Here is a 20,073-nt window from a genome sequence, read left to right as displayed (position 1 = left end):
ATTTTTCCTCTGAACACTGCTTAGGCTGCATCATAAGTTTTAATATGTGTTGTTTTCATTTTCACTAATCTCAAAATATTTTCCCTGAATTCTCTTTTGACACATTGCTTGTTTAGGAGTGTGTTATTTAATGTCCACATACTTGTGAATTTCCAAAATCCCATTTGTTATTGATTTCTGATTTCATTTTTTTTAGTTGCAGAATATTTTAGTGATTTCAGCCTTGTTAAATTTATTGGGACTTCATCATGGCCTGACATATGGTCAGTCCTGGAGAATGTCACAGGGGTAGTTAAGAAGAACGTGTACTTTGCTGTTATTTTGTGGAGTGGTTCTGCTGTGAGTCTGCCATACTCTTCCTACGTACTCCAGCTGGAGCTGATTTTTTGAACTGAGCCTATAATCCACACAATACTCTGCTTAAAATTTATGCTTGAGATAAAATCCCATCTCTGTAAAATGGTTTATAAGGCCCTTTGTGAACTTGCTCCTGTCCATTGTGACCAGAATCAAGCCTCCTTTTTACTTTGTAAATTTTTATTGCAGTAAAATGTAAATAGCATAACATAAAATTTAGCATTTAACCATTTTTGGTATACAATCTAGTAACACCAAGTACATTTACAGTGTTGTGCAACCCTCTTTTCTTTTTGATTCTCTTGGCTCCAGCCATCTGAACTGTTTTTAGTGTTCATACATTCATTGTACCAGAAACTACTGTCTACTAGATACCAAGCACTGTTTGAGGCATTTGAGGTACATCAGGAAACAAAATAGAAACTTCTAGCCCCGTGGAACTTACATATATTGGGTGAGACAACAAAACAAATAGTTACAATAGTGAACTGTATAAAAAGAACAATAAAGCAAGGAAGGGAGATAGGGAATGTGTGTGTGTGTGTGCGTGTTGACATGTTAGAAAGAATAATCAGGAAAGGTCTCAGTGAGGGGACATTTGAATAAAGACCAGAAGCTAACAAGGAGGGAAGTCATTTGTTTATTTGGGGGCGGGAGAAGCATTATGGACAGAGGGGAGAGCAGGTGCAAAAGTTCTGAGGCAGAATCAAATCTGACTTGTTTAATGAATATTGAGGAAGGTCAATTTGGCTAGTGCAGAGTCAGATCAGGTAGGTCGCATATGAAGCTTTTCATCATTCTCAACTGAAAACATGATCCAGAAAATTTCCTGCTTAAATAAAAATGTTTTTCATCTGAGTGCAATAGGAAGCTGTTGGAAGGTTTTGAGCAGGGAAGTGACATAATGTAAACTACATTTTAAAGAATCATTTTAGGTGTTCTATTGAACATACACCATAGGGAGGCAAAGCATGGGACTGAGAGACAATTAGGAGGCTCTTGCAATTGTCTAGGTGATAAAGTTGGCGTTACAAGTGTGGTAGCAGTAGAGATAGTGGGAAATGGTCAGATTCTGACGGATTGGACGTGGGTGCGATGAAAGAGAAACAAAAAGTCAAGATGACTACAAGGTTTTGGCATGAGGACCTGGAAGAATGGAATTGTCATTTACTCAGCAAAGACAAAGGGAGGACTTTGGGAGGAGAGGGTATTAGAAGTTTTGGGCATGTTGAGTTTGCTATCTCTAGCTGGAATCCAAGGGGAGATGTCGAATGAGGAGGTGTATAGATAGGATTCTGGAGTCCAGGGGAAAGTGGTTGGAGTTATAATTTGGGAGTTATCAGTGTATGAAATGGCTAAGCTCTTTCATGTTCACTATCGTAGGAGCGGCCAAAAAGTAATTTAATAAAGATACATTACTGAGCTGAGCTTCTGCTTGGTGTGAGGCATGATGCGCTGGTTTTGGACTTCGGTGGTTGACAGAAGAGGGTGCCATTTATTCATAGAGACAAAGAACACAATAAGAGATGCGATTGGATCCCAGTTGGACGTGTTGCATTTGCGGTGTCTGTGGAGGTGTCCAGGATATATTTGGCTTTATGGGGCTGGAGCTCAGGAGACAGGCCTGAGCTGGAGACTTGGCATGTAGTTGGCAAGGGAAGCCATAGAAGTGGCTGAGATAGCCACGGGGAGAGTGAGTCTCTCGGCTGCCGGGAACAGGGATGACACATCTTCCCACAACCACTTATTTCTATGTCCTTAAGCGCCTGCTGGCATCACAGAAAACGCCCTTAATGCACGCCACCAGAGAATTCTTTTTATTCCCCACAGCTCCTCCTTTCTTCTGGGGACTACAGATAGAAGGAGGAGCTAACCCGCCCCACCCCGCCCCCGCGCTGCGCCTTCAAGCGAGTGACGTCACCGAAGAGGCGGCTGTCAGGTCCCGCCCCCCTGGCCGGGAGCCGGGCGATGAAAGCGCAGACCCCGCCCCCGGGCGCTCTCCGCCTAGCGGGTCGCGGCCGCCGCGGGCCTTACGCTAGCTGGAGCAGGCCGGCCTCGGCCAGCAAGCACTGGGTCCGGTTGTAGACGTCCTCCAGGGTGCCCGCGGCGCGGACCACGGCGGCGCGCGCCGCCGCCTCTCTGGTTCCCGGACAAGCCACCTCCAGCAGGTGGCTACGCCCGGGGAAGGAGAGGAATGCGAGGCGGACGGCCTGACGCACCAGCCAGGGGTGGTGCGGGGCCAGCACTGCGTTGTAGGCGTCGCTGCACTGCTCGCCCGCACCCGGGCCTCCGAGCGTGCCGGTCGCCACCCGGTGGAGGCAGAGCTGGGACCAGCGTAGCGCACGGTGCAGCAGGAGCGTCGTTCGTGAGCCGGGGAAGCTGGCCGAGTCTGCAGGGCCGATCCCGGGCCGCTCCAGCAGTCCCGCCCGCCGCTCCCACGCCGCCATGGCCGCCAGCGACGTGTAGTGCGCGGCTTCCGGGCCGTGCACCCGAGCCTCCAGGGCTGTTACTTTGGTGAAGGCCTCGCTTGTGGCGAAGGCGAAGATGGAGCCGAAGGGAGTTAGGAACCTGAGTTTGGGTGGTGGGAAGAGTGGAATGGTTAGAGGGCGATGGAGCCCCTGGAGGCGGGGGCTGGTTTTGGGGAAGGGGGACCACTCACTTGATTAACTCCCTCCATCCCGCCAGGTACTGCGACAACTCCACGTCCCCTTCGGGGTTCAGACTAGCGCGGAACGGCCTCATTATGCGGCCCAGCATCCCCTGGGGGCCCAGACACTGAGGCTCTTCTCGCTCCGTGGCCTCCAGGGATCCCGACTTTTGCCGCACCTGGGAGAGTGGATATTGGGGGGAGGGAGTAGAACCCCTAGACTGTTGGGCCTCCTTCGCCAAGCAGCCCACTCCGGCTCTGAAGAAATTATTCCTTAGGTGTAGCTGGTGTCCCTCCTGCCACACTCTGAGCTTCTGTCGGGAGAGAGGGTACTGGAAGGAGGAGCTACTTTTCACCAAAGTCAGGCTGACTGCAGTTCCCCTTGTTCAGGGTCCTATTTGGAACTCCCGGTCCCAGCCCTGCCCTGAGCATACCTGTAAAGGCGGCGGTCCCTCGACGATGCAGGACAGTGTCCCGAATCGGCAGCCCGAGAGGGCACCTAGGGAGAGACACGGCGGAGCGGTGAGGGCTCGAAGAGGGAGCTTAGGTCCCAAGGACCGGGATTTCTGGCTTCCTCCCCGGGGAGGTGGGGGAAGAGGCCACTCACGTAGGCTCCGAGCACAGAGATAAAAAAGTAGCAGCGTGAAGATGGCAAGAGGAATTGTATGGCGGAACCAGCGCCGGGGGACCTGTGGAGGCAGCGCGACCCCCATAGCTGCCTGGGACCACCACCCCCTCACGTGCTCCTACCCAGTCCTACTTCCTCCGCCTCCGAGAAGGAAGAGAAGCCCGAAGTGCACTGAGGGGCAAAGGTTAATAATTAATCTAAGGCCCCCTCCCCTTTGCCCTTTGCCCCAGAGGGCGACATCCCAAGGATGAGAAACCAAATTAAGAGGGTTTGGGAAATTTGGTGGCAATGACACCTCTCTGTTTTCCTTCATGCAGGACCAGGTTGCAGTAAGAGGCAGCTTAGATATTGAGAAGGGAGGCTGGGGTGAAAACCAGTACTCCCACTGAGCAATGGTGTGGGTCCTACATTAACTCTGGGCTTGAGTTCTTTCCACTGTAAATTGAGGATAATAATAGGTACTTTGTGAGGATTAAATGACAATGTATGTGCAAACACTAAATGGAAAAGCTTACCGCAATTGCTCCATAAATCTTACCCATTAAGTTCAAGCATGGGGCACCTGGGATCCAGGGAACACCCATTTCTAAATTCTCTAGCGTATCCCAGAGGACCTCGTCTTGATCTGGATGCATGACATCTCGATTATATACTTTGGGCTTTATGGTCTTCCATCTTTTGTGGTTTAATTTTTTAAACTCCAGGTTGGTCCTCAATTATTTATCAAACCAACTTTTATTAACGACTCCCACATGCCAGGCCCCAATTAGGCCTCAAGAAGACAAAAAAGTAAAAAAAATTAAAAAAAAGAAGGCAAAAAAGTGCCTTCCTGCAGCTCAGGGTTCATTGGAGAGTTTACAGCTTGATCCCCCCCTGGATCGTGAACTCTGGTGGCAGGGGCCTTGTTTTTCTTGGTTGCAGCTCTGTTCACAGCACTTAGAATATTGCCTAGGCATAAACACATTATTGCTAAGTAAATATATGTTGAGTAAACAAAGGAATGTGTATGAGGGGCAGGCAGATCAGGGATGGTGGTCCCCATGACAAATTTGAGCCAACTTTTTTGTTTGGTTTTGGTTTTTGCAAATTAGAAGTCTACCTCATGGCCGTGGGAGGGGAAACATTCAGGGAAATGATACAGGATGCAATAAAAACAAACACCATCGCCTGTTCTTAGTAACCTGTACCTAAACTTCTTAGAATTGTTCCTGGCTCTGTGCATATTTTCTTCTGGGATGAGGAGGAGTACCCCAGATTCTCAAGGAGTCAGGACCGCAATTTCTAAGGAGACCCTGGCCCCCACAGTTCATGGATTCTTGCCCTATCTCACTCTGATGCTCCCTCGCACCTTGGAGGTCCTTGAGTTTGCCTCAGACCAATCCTGTCCATTGGGATTCTGGAGCCTCCACTTCCACCCCTAGCCTTGGGCTCCCCATTTCCCAGTGTTGGAATGTTTCCCAGCTTGCTGACTGCGACCTTAGATAAATTGCTTGCCATCTCCAAACCCCAGCTCCCTAATCTGCAAAGTAGGAAGGGTAATTCCCACCTCCTAAATTTGTAAGGATTAAATAGAACGGGATCGCACAATGCTAGTCACAATTTGTGGCCCATAAGTAAATGTTCAGTAGGTGGTGGTTATTCCAATCTGTCAGCCCCTGGTGCCCCTCCTCCTCTGGTGCCGGGAGCCTACATCTCCCTGAGCAGAGAGTCGGGTCTTCTGGGTTCTGGGAGCAGCTTCATTTATGGTGTCACTTAATCCTAGTGGCTCTTCTGTAATCGGAACCCTTGAAGGGGCAGAGGTGCTATAAACCTGCGTAAGGGGCTACGGCTGACAGAGGCTGCAGCATGGAGCCAGGTGAGGGCGCCAAGCTGCTGCTGCAGTGGGCGACATGCTGCGGACGTGACCAAGCAGACAGTTCCACCAGCTACACTCAAGTCATCTAGGTGACCAACAGGGGCCCCAGGGGTGACTAGGCCTGGCACGAGATGTGTCTTGATGGATTCTTCACCAGAGGGCTCTTGATCAAGATAAGGGCTCAGACTTAGGTCTCAAGAAGGCAGAGATGGACGAGACCCCAGAAAAGAGAGTGGTAGTTTTCTTCTTTTTAAAACAAAGATTTTATTTATTTTTAGACAAAGGGGAAGGGAGGGAGAAAGAGAGGGAGAGAAACGTCAATGTGGTTGCCTCTCATGCGCCCACCACTGGGGGCCTGCCCCGCAACCCAGGCAAGTGCTCTGACTGGGAATCAACCCGGGACCCTTTGGTTCTCAGGGCAGTGCTCAATCCCCTGAGCCACATCAGCCAGGGCCCATTCTTAAATGAGTTACTTAATATTTTAGATGTTTATTAAAGGCATTCAGCTCCACAAGGTAGAGGCTTTGGCCTCCCAAGTTTATTTTATTTTTATTTACTAATTTTAAAAGGAGAAAGGGAATGAGGGAAAGGGAAGGAGATGCAGGGAGGGAGGGAGAGTGAAGGAGGGAAGGGAAGACTAAGAGAGGGAGACACTGATTTGTCGTTCCACTTACTGTTCATTCGTTGGTTGCTTCTTGAATGTGCCCTGAAAGGGGATCAACATGCAGCTTTGGCATATCGGGAAGACTCTAACCAACTCAGCTATCCTGCCAGGGCTCACCAAGTTTATTTTTTTAAAAAACCAACTAATTTCATTCAGTTATAAATGAAAAAGAATGTATTCAATGTTTATTTATTTAAAAAATAGAATCGTTTGGTAGTCTTCTGACTCGTCTTTACCCCTTTTCTCCCTCCCTAGGTGGAGCCCCCGCCACTCCTACCACAAGGCATTCCTGGCAACTACACAGGAATGAATGGGATCAGGCTTCACTGCACCCGTGGGAAAGCGGAGCAACACTTAGTGGTGGAGTCCCAGTCTGGAAGGTGGGGGGGGGGCAGGGGCCAATGATCCCCTGGGGTGGGGGTGTGTCCTTATCCTCTGTTACAAACACCCCTGTCCCAGCCGGCAGTCTCCTCCAGAGCTGTGGGGCCCTTTAGACCTGGGAGGAGATGGTAGACCTCCCATCCGCACCTCGGTGGATGTCAGGTTATTAGACCCAACCCATCGGGGTTGTGTAGCGCCTGGCTGGTAGTCCCACGGGCTGGGTCGGGAGGGAGGAGGGTAAGGGGCGCCCGCAGAGCCAGTGCGTCTCCCTTTCCCTCGTAGGTGGGGCGCATGGAGCGAGCCCCTGTGGCGTCCCAAAGGCGACTTCATCGTGGCTTCCTCCTTTCTCGCGGAGGCACCCATGACCCCTGGGGACAGCATGGCTGCAAATAACGCGCGTTTCCGCTGCTCGGATGGCGCGGAGCTGGAAGGGCCTGGTCTGGGGAGACTTTGGAAACTGGAGTGAGCTGTGTCCCAAAGGCAAATGCGTCTTGCAGATCAAGATCGAGCTGCCTAGAGGCCTCCGCGATGACACCGCAGTTAATGACGTGCGTTTTTTCGCTGTCCGCCCTGACACCTTCGCTGCCTTCTGCCCGGCGCCACTCTGGCTTATCCCACCACCCGCTACTGAAGCTTCTCTGTCTTGGCTTTGGTCTCACGCGTTTTAGGGGCAGGAAACTGTGTCTCCTAGTCTTCCTCCTAACCTAGCCTTGCGCCAGGCTGAAATTCAGGTTTCTGCTCAGGAGTCCATGGCAGCCACCCAAAGTTACGAAACAGTACAGAAAAGCGCTCTTAAACACAATTTTGCGTACAAGTTAAGGACGTCAGCATGGCTTTCTGAGGGCGTTTGCAGTCACCCCATCCCCATTAAAAGCCTCGGTTGTTTCTCTTCCGAACCACCAGTGACCTCAGTCAGATTAAAGAACTGCTAAAAAATTACCGTATTTTTCGGACTATAAGACGCACTCCCCCCAATTTGGGAAATGGGAATGCGTCTTATAGTCCGAATGTAGCTTACCTGGCTTGCAGGGGTGGGGGTGGGGGGATGTTGGCGGGGATGGAGCAGGGTCACAGGAGGCAGCAGCAGGACAACATTTTTTGCTTCAAATTTTTTTTTCCTATTTTCCTCTAAAACCTAGGTACGTCTTATGGTCCGGTGGGTCATATAGTCCGAAAAATAGGGTAAGAGGTGACATGTGACAGCACCTTCAGGCTTCATTTTCCTAGAGCTTAATTGGTTAATATGTCTTTTCCATAGTTGTCCCCCTCCACCCCCCCCCCCCAAACGGTACAAAACTCAAACACTGGCTTTTCTATATACTGATTCCCGTTTAGGATCTTTGTCCTTGCTGTTCTGTGCCTGGAATCCCTCAGCTATCCAGATGGTTAGTCCATCACCAGATGTCAGCTCCAATTTCACTTTCTCGGATTTATCTTATTTAAAAAAGACCCTCCACCAGTCAATATCTACCCCATTATCAACGTGTTTTTAAAAACTGTTCATCGCCCTGGCTGGTGTAGCACATTGGAGTGAGTGTGGGCTGTGAATGAAAGGGTTGCCAGTTCAATTCCCAATCAGGGCACATGCCTGGGTCGCTGACCAGGTCCCCAGGGGGGGCCATGTGGGAGTCAACCACACATTGATATTTCTCTCCCTCTCTCTAAAAGTAAATAAATAAAATTAAAAAAATACTGTTTATCACCAATTGATCTTTTGCCTCTTAAAATTGCCCATCTTCCACCCCAGAATTTTAAATTATTTGAAAACACAGAAGCTGCCTGTCTTACTAACCTTTTATTTCCAGCGTATGCCAATAGCTCAATAACTATTTGCTAAGAAAATAAGCGGGGTGCAGGGGTCCCACACAAGAGAGCCCCAAGCCCCAACGTGTCTGGAGGCCTTGGGACGCTCCTGGTATAGGGCACAATCTGAGACGCTCAGGAGAGCTCAAAACAGTTTATTCCTGGGCGGGCGTTCAGGTGGGCGTCCATCAGTGAGCAGGGGGGTCAGTGGAGCCTCAGCGAGGGGCGCCCTGCGGAAAAGAGAACGTGAGAATGCAGCCAGGGAGCAAGTAGTTTCCCTCTAAAGCTCCTCCGCACTCTGTCCCACCTCCTTCTTCCTGCAGTCGCCACAGATGACACCAATGGTCGCGTTCACCACCTGTATCCCACACAGCAGGAGCTCCAGGCACGAGGCGGCCACCAGCAGCGAGAAGAGCGTCACATGCCAGGTGACCACATTAGGCGGTTCCTTGCACAAACTCCACTGCGTATAGTTGAGCAAGTAAGAACCTCTGTGGGCCAAATAAGGTCACGTGAGAGACAGAGGTCACCTCGGAGAGCCCCCCTCCCTGTTCCCCATCCCTTGCACGCGCCGAGAGGGATTTGCAAACGACTCGTTTGGACCACGTGGAGGAAGATCTCGCGAAGGCGAGTCCCGCCCAGGTTTCCCGTCCGCGTCTGGAGAGGCACAGAATGGATGGGGAGGGCGCGCAAACAGGCCAAGCCTTACCCGGTATCCTGGAAGGGGTAGTTCCATTCGTTGTCGTCCATTAAGCATTTGGGCCCAATTTGGAGCCCGGTTCCCGATACTGAGAGACAGTAGATGGCACCAAGCACCCCGAACACAGAGGAGAAGACCGAGCGCAGCATCTGGACGCAGAGTGGAAGGAGAGGCGAGTAGGGTCGCCATTTCCCTTTCGTGGGCCCGCCGGCCGCGCCTCCCCTCTTCCCCCCACTACCACTCCCTCTAGTCACGCTAAGACACACTCCCCGTCAAACCCCGCTGCTTGGAGTTAGGATAACCCTGAGAGCCAGGGGCTGCAGAGGTTCATGGGGCTTGTAGTCCCCTCTGGTCAGGCCCACTGAGGCCCGAGATTGGCGGGGCAGGACGCGGTGGGGGTGGGGGACACGGGGGTGGAGGGGCAGAGGTGGATCCTAGGATTCTGCAGAGGAGCTAGGTTAGCTGGGAAGAGGGAGCCGTGGCTTTAGGTTGGCTCTTCACAGTTCTGTTCAAAGACCATTCCTGAATGCCGTCTTAATTTGGATCTTACCCTGCAGCGATTTCCACAGCAGCCTGCACCGCAACAGCCCTTGCCCCCCGCCCGAACGGCTGCAATTCCCGGACACAGTACCTGTGGAACAAGAATCAGTGTGACGGCATTTCCTCCAGATCCTCAAGACCTTATTTGCCTCAGTGCTTACCTCCTCCTGGAACCTGCCTGTGAGGCTGTAGGAAGACCTTACGAGTATGTCTCCTGGAGCCCTTTCTCGATTAATCATAGTTTTTGTGCCCACTTATCTCTGACAGGATTGTAGCCTCCAGGAGGGTAGGGCCTAATATTGTATTCCCAATAAATCTTGATACATGTCAGGTGCCCAGCTGAATGGGAGTCAGGAGGCCTGGGTTTAATGTCAACCCCTGTGTACTGCACAGTCCATGAAGCGATTCATCTCTCAGGGTCTGTTTTGTCCTCTGTAAAATGGGTCTGCATGACCTACCTCCCAGGGCTGATCCCACGATTTAACAAAATAACAGGTTGACTTGATGTCAAGACTAACTCAGAGTTCATGCTCAATAGCTATTCCCTCAGCAGCAGGAAGGAATAGTGGTGTTGGAATGTCTGGGGTCATGGTGGAGGGTGGAGGAGCATGTTGGTGGAGGCTCTGGTGGGAAGTGTGAGAATCCCCAAGACACAGACCTGGTCCTCTTTGTCTTTCTTTCTTCACAGAGCCATGCCCTCCAGGGCATCAGCTTCTCCCTCTGCCAATAGCCATCTCCTAAGTCACGCCTCCAGATTCAAATCTAACTGCCCGAAGGATATGTTCACTTGAATGTCTTGGTTTTTGCTCAAATTCAGCCAGCCTCATCCTGCCCTCACAATTTATTCCCCCAAATCATCTCCCTTTGACTTTCTGGTCTCCATCACTGGAGATATCCTCCTAGATATTCACCCAGCCTGGAAAACTTGAATCCTTTATACCCAGCCAGACCTCAAGTCCTCTTGGCTTTTTCTTCAGTGGCTCTTGAATCTGTCAGTTCTTTATTTTTCTTTTGCAGTCAATCCCTAGTCACCTCCCATGAGGATGATGTTTTCAGACTCCCTACTAGATTCCTGTAGTATCTCTTGCCCCAGGCCACCCTACATTCCATCCTACATGCCACCACCCATATTAAATTTAACTTTCAAATAGTCTTTTGTATGTTCACATCCTTTAGAATTTCCTCAAAGAGTAGTCCATCAAAACTCAACTCTGGCAAGGCATTCGAGGCTCCTCACCTTGGCTCCAGCCTTATCTTTGTTGCACTATGCCAAGTTCTTTGCCTACCTTCCCATCTCTGGAATTCCACAGCTGTCTTGATCTTTGCCTCCCTGTGCACCTTTTCTGACCCACAACACGCAAAGCAGCATTTTGTTTTTCTCCAGGGGAGGGGCTGAAAGTTTTAGTTCGGTTATATCACCCACAGCAGTCTCACAGAAACACCTGGAGAGTTGAACAGACTTTTCAGCAGATACTCTCCCCTCCACGTTTCATGGCAGGTCTGGGGCGAGTTCTCACCCTCTGGCTTTGCTTCTCTGGTTAGTTCACTTACTGGGAAGCTCCTAGATCCAAAGACACCTAGACTGCCTTTTGGATTTACCAATTTTGAATGAACTACCTATTTCAGGGTTTTGTTTTTTTCAGTCAAAGTGTTTCTTTCTTTTTGTTATCTGAGCTTCTCTGTTTCCCTCTCTATAAACTCATTTAATGAAAAGAGATGGGTAATTGTAAATGCAGGAGGAAACACTGAGTTTATAGCTCAAATCTGCTTACTTTTCTCCATCTGTCTGACCACTGGCCTAGTTCAAGCCATTATCATTTCTCCTGGACAACTGCAGTGACCTCCATCTGGTCTTTCTGAATACACTGTTGACCACCTACTATCGATTCCCCACATAGCTACTGGAGGGATCTTTTTAAATCCAAAGGGGTATTGAGCAATTGGAATTCTCATATTTTGCTAATGGAAATAGATTTAGTATGAGAGCTTCAGGAAACTGGTAATATCTAGTAGCACCGAATATTTGCACACCTTAAGAACCAGCAGTTTTACTCCTAAGTATACATCCAACAGAAATGCAAACATTTATTCACCTAAGGACGACTACAGGAATGTTTATAGCAGCATTATTTGCAATAAACCCAAGTTGGGAACTATCCAAATGTCCATCAACAGTAGAGTGTTTAAACTGTGGTATATTCACATGATGGACTACATGTAATAATACAGATGAACCTAGCAAACATAATGTTGAATCCAAGAAGCCAGACACAAACACGCCTGTACTGTATGATTTCATTTATATAAAGTACCAAACAGGCAATCCTAATCTATGGGGTAGAAACCAGGAGAGTTGGGACTCTTGTTAGCGGCAGGTGGTATCTGGTGGGAAGCACATCTGGGATTCTGGTAATGACCTGTATTTTGGTCTGAGTATTGAGTATGTGGGTATGTTCACTTTGTAAAAATTCACTGAGCTGTACACTAAGGATCTGGGCATTTATGATCTGTATGACTTAAATAAAAGTTCAAAAACAGGCTTCTGGCCAAGATGGAGGCGTAGGTAGACACACTGCGCCTCCTCACACAACCGAAAGACGGACAACAACAATTTTAAAACAAGAACAACCAGAACTGACAGAAAATCAAACTGTATGGAAGTCTGACAACCAAGGAGATAAAGAACAAACATTCATCCAGACCGGTAGGTGGGGTGGAGACGGCAGCCGGGGTGGAGAGGACTCGCTGCAAGGTGGCGGCTGGAGGACCCAGTGAGGTGGCGGATTGTGGAATGGGGCAGGCAGTGCAATAGCTAGCAGACCCCGAGGCCCCACATTCGCGCATAGATAAACTGGGAGGAACGGTGAGAGCGAAACAGACCACACAACCCAGGGCTCCAGTGCAGGGAAATAAAGCCTCAAACCTCTGCTTGAAAACACCCATGGGGGTTGAGGTGGCAGCAGGAGAAATTCCCAGCCTCACAGAAGAGCTCGTTGGAGAGACCCACAGGGGCCTAGAGTGTGCACAAGCCACCCACTCAGGAAGCAGCACCAGAAAGGCCCAATTTGATTGTGGGTAATGGGGGGAGTGACTGCAGTCCGGCAGAGAGTGGAGCAGGCACCATTCTTCCCTCTCGGCCCCACCCCACGCACAATGTCACAGTGCAGCGACCAGCATTACCCCGCCCCAGTGAACACCTAAGGCTCTGCCCCTTTATGTAACAGGTGCACCAAGACAAAAAAAAAATGACCCAAATGAAAGAACAGATCAAAGTTCCAGAAAAAATACAACTAAGCAACAAAGAGATAGCTAACCTATCAGATGCACAGTTCAAAACACTGGTAATCAGGATGCTCACAGAATTGGTTGAATTTGGTCACAAATTAGATGAAAAAATGAAGGCTACGCTAAGAGAAACAAAGGAAAATGTACAGGGAACCAATAGTGATGGGAAGGAAACTGGGACTCAGATCAACGGTGTGGACCAGAAGGAAGAAAGAAACCTCCAACCAGAAAAGAATGAAGAAGCAAGAATGCAGAAAAATGAGGAGAGGCTTAGGAATCTCCAGGACATCTTGAAATGTTCCAACATCCGAATTATAGGAGTGCCAGAAGGAGAAGAGAAAGAACAAACAATTGAAAACTTATTTGAACAAATAATGAAGCAGAACTTCCCTAATCTGGAAAAGGAAATAGACTTCCAGGAAGTCCAGGAAGCTCAGAGAGTCCCAAAGAAGCTGGACCCAAGGAGGAACACACCAAGGCACATCATAATTACATTAGCCAAGATTAAAGAGAAGGAGCGAATCTTAGAAGCAGCAAGAGAAAAGGACACAGTTACCTACAAAGGACTTCCCATAAGACTGTCAGCTGATTTCTCAAAAGAAAACTTGCAGGCAAGAAGGGGCTGGCAAGAAATATTCCAAGTCATGAAAGGCAAGGACCTACATCCAAGATTACTGTATCCAGCAAAGCTATCATTTAGAATGGAAGGGCAGATAAAGTGCTTCTCAGATAAGGTCAAGTGAAAGGAGTTCATCATCACCAAGCCCTTATTATATGAAATGTTAAAGGGATTTATCTAAGAAAAAGAAGATAAAAAATATGAACAGTAAAAATGACAGCAAACTCACAGTTATTAACAACCACACCCTAAAACAAAAACAAGAGCAAACTAAGCAAACAACTAGAACAGGAACAGAACCACAGAAATGGAGATCACATGAAGGGTTATCAATAGGGGAGTAGGAGGGGGAGAGAGGGGGGAAAGGTACAGAGAATAAGTAGCCTAAATGGTAGGTAGAAAATAGACAGGGGGAGGCTAAGAATAGTATAGGAAATGTAGAAGCCAAAGAACTTATAAGTATGACCCATGGACATGAACTATAGGGGGGAATGTGGGAGGGAGGGGGTGGGCAGGATGGAGTTGAGTGAAGGGGGGGAAATGGGACAACTGTAATACCATAATCAGTAAATATATTAAAACATGTTTAAATTTTTAAAAAGTTCAAAAACAAGTTTCAAAAGTTCATGAGAAAAGTAACAAGTCATTCAATAGCTTGTTGTACTTATTTAAAAAGTCACATTTCTCCTGTGGCTTTCAAGAGTGTACATGCTCTGGCCTCTACCTACCCAAGATCTCATCTCATTAAACCTCAGCTGCACTAACACCATGTGGTCCTCTGATATGCAAGCCTCTTCCTGCCTTAGGCTTTGTATTGATCAGTCACCTTGTCTGCAATGCTGATGCTTTTTTCCTGGGGGGGTGTGTGGGGGTCTCAGTTCAGACATTGCCTCATTGAGGACTTCCTTGAGAACACTGTAATAAGTGGCCCCCAACCTTGCCCTAGCAGCTTTGAATGACAGCACCCTACTTTTTCAATTATTTTTTATTTTTCTTATTTATTGCTTTTAGAGACAGAGAGGAAAAGAAAGAAACATTGATTTGTTATTCCACTTATATATACATTCATTGGTTGATTTTTGTATGTGCCCTGACTAGGGATTCAACCCACAACCTTGGCGTATTGGGAGGATGCTCTAACCAACTGAGCTCCCCAGCCAGGTCACTGCTTTGTTTTATCAATGATACCTACTTCCATATGAAATCATCTTGATCATTTATTTACTTTGTTCAAGTGCCTCTTAAGTACAAGGCACTGGTCTAGGCACCAACACACAACAGCCAGGGAAATGTAATGTACCTAATGTAATGAGGCTGCCATTCTTGTTTCTTTGGTATTGTGTGTCTCCCCAGCAGGAACACCAGCTTCAGGGAAAGCAGGAAATTCGTCTGGGTCCCTGTGGCATACCTCAAACCACGTGAATAGATTTGAAAAAAGCCTTCTCAAGAGTGACTCATGGCATGGAGACGGGAGGAAGGCAGCTGGGAATGAGCATGCCGAGAGGACATCTTCAGGGATCTCCCTGAAGCAGCCTGGTTAGATTGTGGGGAGGTGGGGGTGGTTTAGGCTGGAGAAAGGCATGATGTGACATTAGGTGAGTGTGTAGACCTGGGATGAGCATGACAATCAGGGAGAGTTGAGGTTGGAGGGATGGAGTAGAGTCCAATAGCTATGAATCCATGTGGGAAGAGAGTAGGAGAAAAGATCCCAGAGGATAAGAGGAGATTGTTGGATAAAGGAGAGGAGGCAGGACCTATGAAAGAGATGAAGGGGAGACCTCTTTCAGAGAATTTTATCAGTCAGCTCTCCTGAGAAGTGTGGAACTGTGCTGGGTAGATCTTTTGTCTTCATTCCATGAAGATCTTAAGCTTGACCTTCCATAAGCTTCTCTAAATGGAGAGGCAGGTGGAGGATGGAGTTAGGAAGTCCAGGTAATTGGTGCCTCTGGGTCTCCCACTTTTCCTGATAGATTCTAGTCGCCAGGAAGACATGGGAGCACCTTCTCCACTATTCTGACCTAGGTTTGAGTTTATTTTTTAGCTCTGCACACTGGGGGGAGCATCCAAAAATGTGCGCTGAGAGTGAAGGGAGGCTGGAGAGGGTGACACCAAGCTGGGAAGTAGAATCACTGATCCGTGACTGCTCCCTGGCTCCAGACATTGTGGAAACACCCACCCTCCACACTCATTCTTATCTTGCCCTGATAACCTCCCACACAATCAGCTGTTCTGTTTCCTCACCCCTTGTATGGAGGTGTTCCCAGCATCTGCTCAGCCATGGGGATGGAGAGGGGCAGGTAGGACATTCTCCCTTCCCAGGAGGGAAGCTGCTTAGAGCAGTGAGACTCCCTTCCTTGTTGTTCCCCTTAGACATTCAGCTCAGGACTCTGGGGCCCTTCCAGCATGTCCACACAGTGATCAGTGTTCAGAAGCAGATTCAGGGGACTGCAGGTCTCCACTGCACCACACCACCCCTTCCCAGGCAGCTGTCCTTTTCCCTCTCTCCCTCTCCCTGTTGTTCAGAACCACCTACAGTGGTGCCCAGCCCTCTGGCCTATGCTCCCTTGCTACCCTTCTCACCATCAGTCCCCCGCCGATGAAGCCAGCCATGAGCCAGACTTGCAAGCTGAGGTTGTCGACGTTGGTCCAAGTGGTCTCCCCATTAGGCACCAGCAGAAGGGTGTTGGCCAAGATGCAGATCAGGGAGAGGGAGATGAGGGTGAGCCCCACAAAGCGGGCACACTTCCCTGTGCACATGGTGACAGGCAGTGAGTGAAAGTGAGCCTCAGGCTAGGTGGACAGGAAAACAAGCCTGGAGCAAGGAGCAAAGGTCGGGAAAGAGGTGTGGCAGAAACCAGACTGGCAAGATCGATGATGATGAGGGAGATACGCAGGAGACACAGGCAAAGAGGAGGTGGAGGTGGAGGGGCTGCTTGTTGTCCGTGAGATGAAGAGGAGGATGTGGTGGAAAAGGTTGGGGAGCTTGACACAGAGGAAGTTGCCATGGGTCACTGTGTTCTTCCTCTTTTTTCTGCACACACTCTCCTCAGCCTATCTGGTGGCTGCTTACCTGTTTTGTGACTTAATCAAGCCTCTTAATTTTTTAAAAAATTTTATTTTATTGATTATGCTACTACAGTTGTCCCAATTTTTCCCCCTTTGCCCCCCTCTACCCAGCAGCCCCATTCACTCAGGCAATCACCACACCTTTGTTCATGTCCATGGGTCATGCAGATAAGTTCTTTGGCTACTCCATTTCCTGCACTATACTTTACATCCCCATGGTTATTCTATAACTACCTATTTGTACTTCTTAATCCTCTCGCCTCTTCACCCATCCCCCCCACCCCACACCTGCCTCCCATCTGGCAACCATCAAAACACTCTCTGTATCCATGATTCTGCCTCTGTTCTTCTTGTTTGCTTAGTTTGTTTTTTTAGATGCAATTGTTGATAGATATGTATCTATTGCCATTTTGTTGTTCATGGTTTTGATCTTCTTCTTTTTCTTAAGTGAGTCCCTTTAACATTTTATATAATAATGGTTTGGTGATAATGAACTCCTTTAGTTTTTCCTTGTCTGGGAAGCTCTTTATCTGCCCTTCTATTCTAAATGATAGCTCTGCTGGGTAGAGCAATCTTGGCTGTATGTAGGTCCCTCCTTCTCATGACTTTGAATATTTCTTGCCAATCCCTTCTAGCCTGCAGTTTCTTCCAAGAAGTCAGCTGACAGTCATATGGGAACTCCCCTGTAGATAAATAACTCCTTTTCTCTTGCTCCTTTCAAGGTTCTCTCTTTATCTTTAACCTTTAGCCTTTTAATTATGATGCGTCTTTTGTGGATCTCTTTGCATCCATCTTGTTTGGGACTCTCTGTGTTTGCTGGACTTGCATGTCTATTTCCTTCACCAAATTAGGGAATTTTTCTTTCATTATTTTTTCAAATAGATTTCCAATTCCTTGCTCTTCCTCTTCTCCTTCTGGCACCCTTATGATGCAAATGTTGTAATGCTTGAAGTTGTCCCAGAGGCTGCTTACACTATCCTTGGTGTTTTTTTTTTTTTTTTTTTTTTTATTCTTTTTACTTCTTGTTGTTCTGGTTGGTTGTTTTTGCTTCCTTATGTTCCATATCATTGATTTGATTCTCAGCTTCATCCATTCTGCTGTTGTTTCCCTGTAAATGGTTTTTTATTTCAATTAGTGTATCCTTCATTTCTGACTGGATCTTTTTTATGCTGTTGAAGGCCTCACTAAGTTCTCTAAGTCTCAGTTGCCACATCTATATCAAGGATATAGTGGGGCACTTGGCTTATGGGCTTGTTGTGAGGATTAAATAAGACAATGTGAGAAGTATTGTACTTTGTAAACTAGGGTGTACTAAGCAGATGTATGGTGGAGTCATCATTTCTGTTAGTCCTACAGGGAGGTTTCCTGGAAAGAAACTAAGAAGATGGTAGTAGATATTCATTGTTCTTTCATTTCTTCTCCATATTTGTTTATCAAACCCTCCTCCTATTGAAGTCACCACCTGTCTCTCAGTGTGGGCTCTCTAGTAAAGCCTGATTAATAGAGCATTCCATCCTCTGGCCACAGTGTTTGCCTCAGCAATGGCCGCATGATCCAAGCCACCCCCCTGAGAGTCACTTTCTGGTTTTCGTTGTTGGCAATCTGAGGTAAGAGAAGTTCTGTTTTTGTTGCAAGCCTGAATTTGCTGGTAGCATATTGCCTATTGGAAAGTGAAGTCGATCCAGAAGAAAGAACAATCAAAGGATGGAAAGACACTAAGTCTTGATGACATGAATTGAACGTGCAGATTCAGCTATGCCTGAAGTCTTGGAAAGTTTTGATTATGAGAACCAGTTTGAATTGTGTTTTGTTAACTACAACATAGAGTTTATTTTGAAACAGATTAATTCATTAAGCCCTTGCAGTGGACAAGGCCTTTCTCTGGAGACTGCGGGGATTCCAAGTGGTACAGATGAAGCCCAGATATGGGTCTTGGGAGCACAAAGGAGAGTGAAGGCCCACATAGGATGTGGTAGTACCACGGAAGAGGTGAGGGCGGCAGGAAGTGCTGCAGGACTTCAGAAGGCATGCGATGACAGTGACACACAGAAAGTGGTATCCAGCCAGCGGCCTCTGCTGCAGCCTGTCCAAGCAGCGCACTCAAGCCATTACAGTACAGAGACATGGAGAATGGGGAATGCATACCCCTTAAAATGAATACCAGAACCTTAGAAGAATTTTTACTATTTATAAGAGAGAGAGGAGCTGTTCCTCTGTCTCATTTGTGAATCAGAGGATACCTGGAAAAAAAAACCTTGTCGAACCTCTCCCAGCTATCTGCCTCTGATTTTCAGACAGCTATTGTAATAAGTGATATTTTGTTTGTTTTTGTTGGATTGTTTAATGTGTTCTAAAAAAAATTCCATTTTGGGGGTCCACTAAAAATCTGTCTTTTTATATCTGGGAGAGGGAGTAGAAAAGAAAGCAGCTCCTATATAGGGCCCTACTTGGTGGCAGCTTCTTGTTCCTAAAGGTTAAGGAAGACTCTGAGGAAATAAGTTTGTTTTTTTTTTTTAAATCTAGGTGTAGTTGTTTTATACGTTTGATGGGTAGAAGGGATGAAGTGAAGTGTGAAGGCCCCTCACACCCTCCATTTTGCCTCAGGCTATGTCCTGGAACCCTGGGGTGGAGAAATTGCCACTTTCATTCCTGCTTCTTGGGGCTGTTGATGACCAGGTAGTGACAGATGAGGAAGACAAGCAGGAAGAGAAACACTCCCAGCATGTTGGCAAAGATGGTGAGCTGCACATCTGTAATTATCCTGAGCAGCTGGGCTCTGCTCCACGTGATCTGTGCAGTAGCCCCAGGTAGGAGCTCCATGTTTTTTTTTTAATCCTTACCCAAAGACATTTCTTCATTGCTTTTAGAGAAATAGTAAAGATTGGGGGGGGGGGGAGTGAGAGAGAGAGAGAGAGAGAGAGAGAGAGAGAGAGAGAGAGAGAGAGATGTGAGAGAGAAACCGCCCTGACCAAGAATTGAATCTGCCGCCTTTCCCTGTGCAGGATGATGTTCTAACAACACTGGCCAGGGCTCCACAGTGGCCAGGGCTCCATATTGTTTCTGATGTCTCATTTCATTAAATTTTCTGTCTCTTATCATGAGTTTTTTTTTTTTACATTCTCATGTGTTTTAGAAGGCATATTTTAAAGATTTTATTTATTTATTTTTAGAGAGATGGGAAGGGAGGGAGAAAGAGAGGGAGACAAAGAGAAACATCGGTATATGAGATACATCAACCGGTTGCCTTTTGCACACCCCCAACTGGGGACCTGGCTCACAATCCAGGCATGTGCCCCGAATGGGAATTGAACTTGCGATCTTTGGTTCATAGGCTGGCACTCAACCCACTGAGCCACACCAACCAGGGCAGAGGCATATTTTAAATCCTGGTAGAGAATACTTGTAAGTGTTGCAAAAACAACTTTTCACTTGTTACCTTGCCTCTCTCTGAGAAGCCTTAGATTATCATCATTCCTGCAACTTCCTTTGTGGGGGTCTGTAATGATGGTTTGCCATTCTTATTAGCTT

The 20,073-nt window shown here is 47.7% G+C and overlaps 4 protein-coding genes across 6 annotated transcripts; 1 reads left to right on the top strand and 3 right to left on the bottom strand.

Annotated features, from left to right (window-relative positions):
• Nucleotides 1–562: 562 nt before the first annotated feature.
• Nucleotides 563–3,742, bottom strand: GLTPD2 (glycolipid transfer protein domain containing 2). Of its 3 annotated transcripts, none has more exons than XM_053911534.2 (4): nucleotides 3,612–3,742; nucleotides 3,439–3,503; nucleotides 3,017–3,315; nucleotides 563–2,925 (listed from the first exon to the last, which is right to left on the bottom strand). In XM_053911534.2, exons 1-4 carry the CDS (start codon nucleotides 3,715–3,717, stop codon nucleotides 2,388–2,390), a joined length of 1,008 nt encoding a protein of 335 aa, XP_053767509.1. In that variant the 5' UTR covers nucleotides 3,718–3,742; the 3' UTR covers nucleotides 563–2,387. The 3 variants fall into 3 exon arrangements, with proteins under 3 accessions (XP_053767509.1, XP_053767508.1, XP_053767510.1); XM_053911533.2 differs by having other exon boundaries at nucleotides 565–2,925; nucleotides 3,017–3,318; XM_053911535.1 differs by having other exon boundaries at nucleotides 567–2,925; nucleotides 3,017–3,183.
• Nucleotides 3,270–8,174, top strand: VMO1 (vitelline membrane outer layer 1 homolog). The gene is given in 4 exon segments (XM_053911537.1): nucleotides 3,270–3,526; nucleotides 6,407–6,531; nucleotides 6,815–6,970; nucleotides 6,972–8,174. Coding segments are annotated over 4 exon segments (573 nt in total). The 5' UTR covers nucleotides 3,270–3,463; the 3' UTR covers nucleotides 7,201–8,174.
• A 134-nt stretch (nucleotides 8,175–8,308) lies between these two features.
• On the bottom strand, nucleotides 8,309–16,280 carry TM4SF5 (transmembrane 4 L six family member 5). Its single transcript, XM_024565132.4, has 5 exons — nucleotides 16,060–16,280; nucleotides 9,586–9,666; nucleotides 9,045–9,184; nucleotides 8,643–8,826; nucleotides 8,309–8,565 (listed from the first exon to the last, which is right to left on the bottom strand). Exons 1-5 carry the CDS (start codon nucleotides 16,234–16,236, stop codon nucleotides 8,551–8,553), a joined length of 597 nt encoding a protein of 198 aa, XP_024420900.2. The 5' UTR covers nucleotides 16,237–16,280; the 3' UTR covers nucleotides 8,309–8,550.
• A 2,908-nt stretch (nucleotides 16,281–19,188) lies between these two features.
• LOC112308739 (dolichyl-diphosphooligosaccharide--protein glycosyltransferase subunit 4-like) lies at nucleotides 19,189–19,365 on the bottom strand. Its single transcript, XM_024565036.2, has one exon. The coding sequence runs from the start codon at nucleotides 19,363–19,365 to the stop codon at nucleotides 19,189–19,191; it is 177 nt and encodes a 58-aa protein (XP_024420804.2).
• Nucleotides 19,366–20,073: the final 708 nt, after the last annotated feature.

This window comes from Desmodus rotundus, chromosome 9, assembly GCF_022682495.2.
Source record: "Desmodus rotundus isolate HL8 chromosome 9, HLdesRot8A.1, whole genome shotgun sequence".
NCBI classification, from domain to species: domain Eukaryota; kingdom Metazoa; phylum Chordata; class Mammalia; order Chiroptera; family Phyllostomidae; genus Desmodus; species Desmodus rotundus.
Note: the sequence above shows the minus strand (reverse complement) of the source record. Positions and strands in the feature narration are given on the sequence as shown.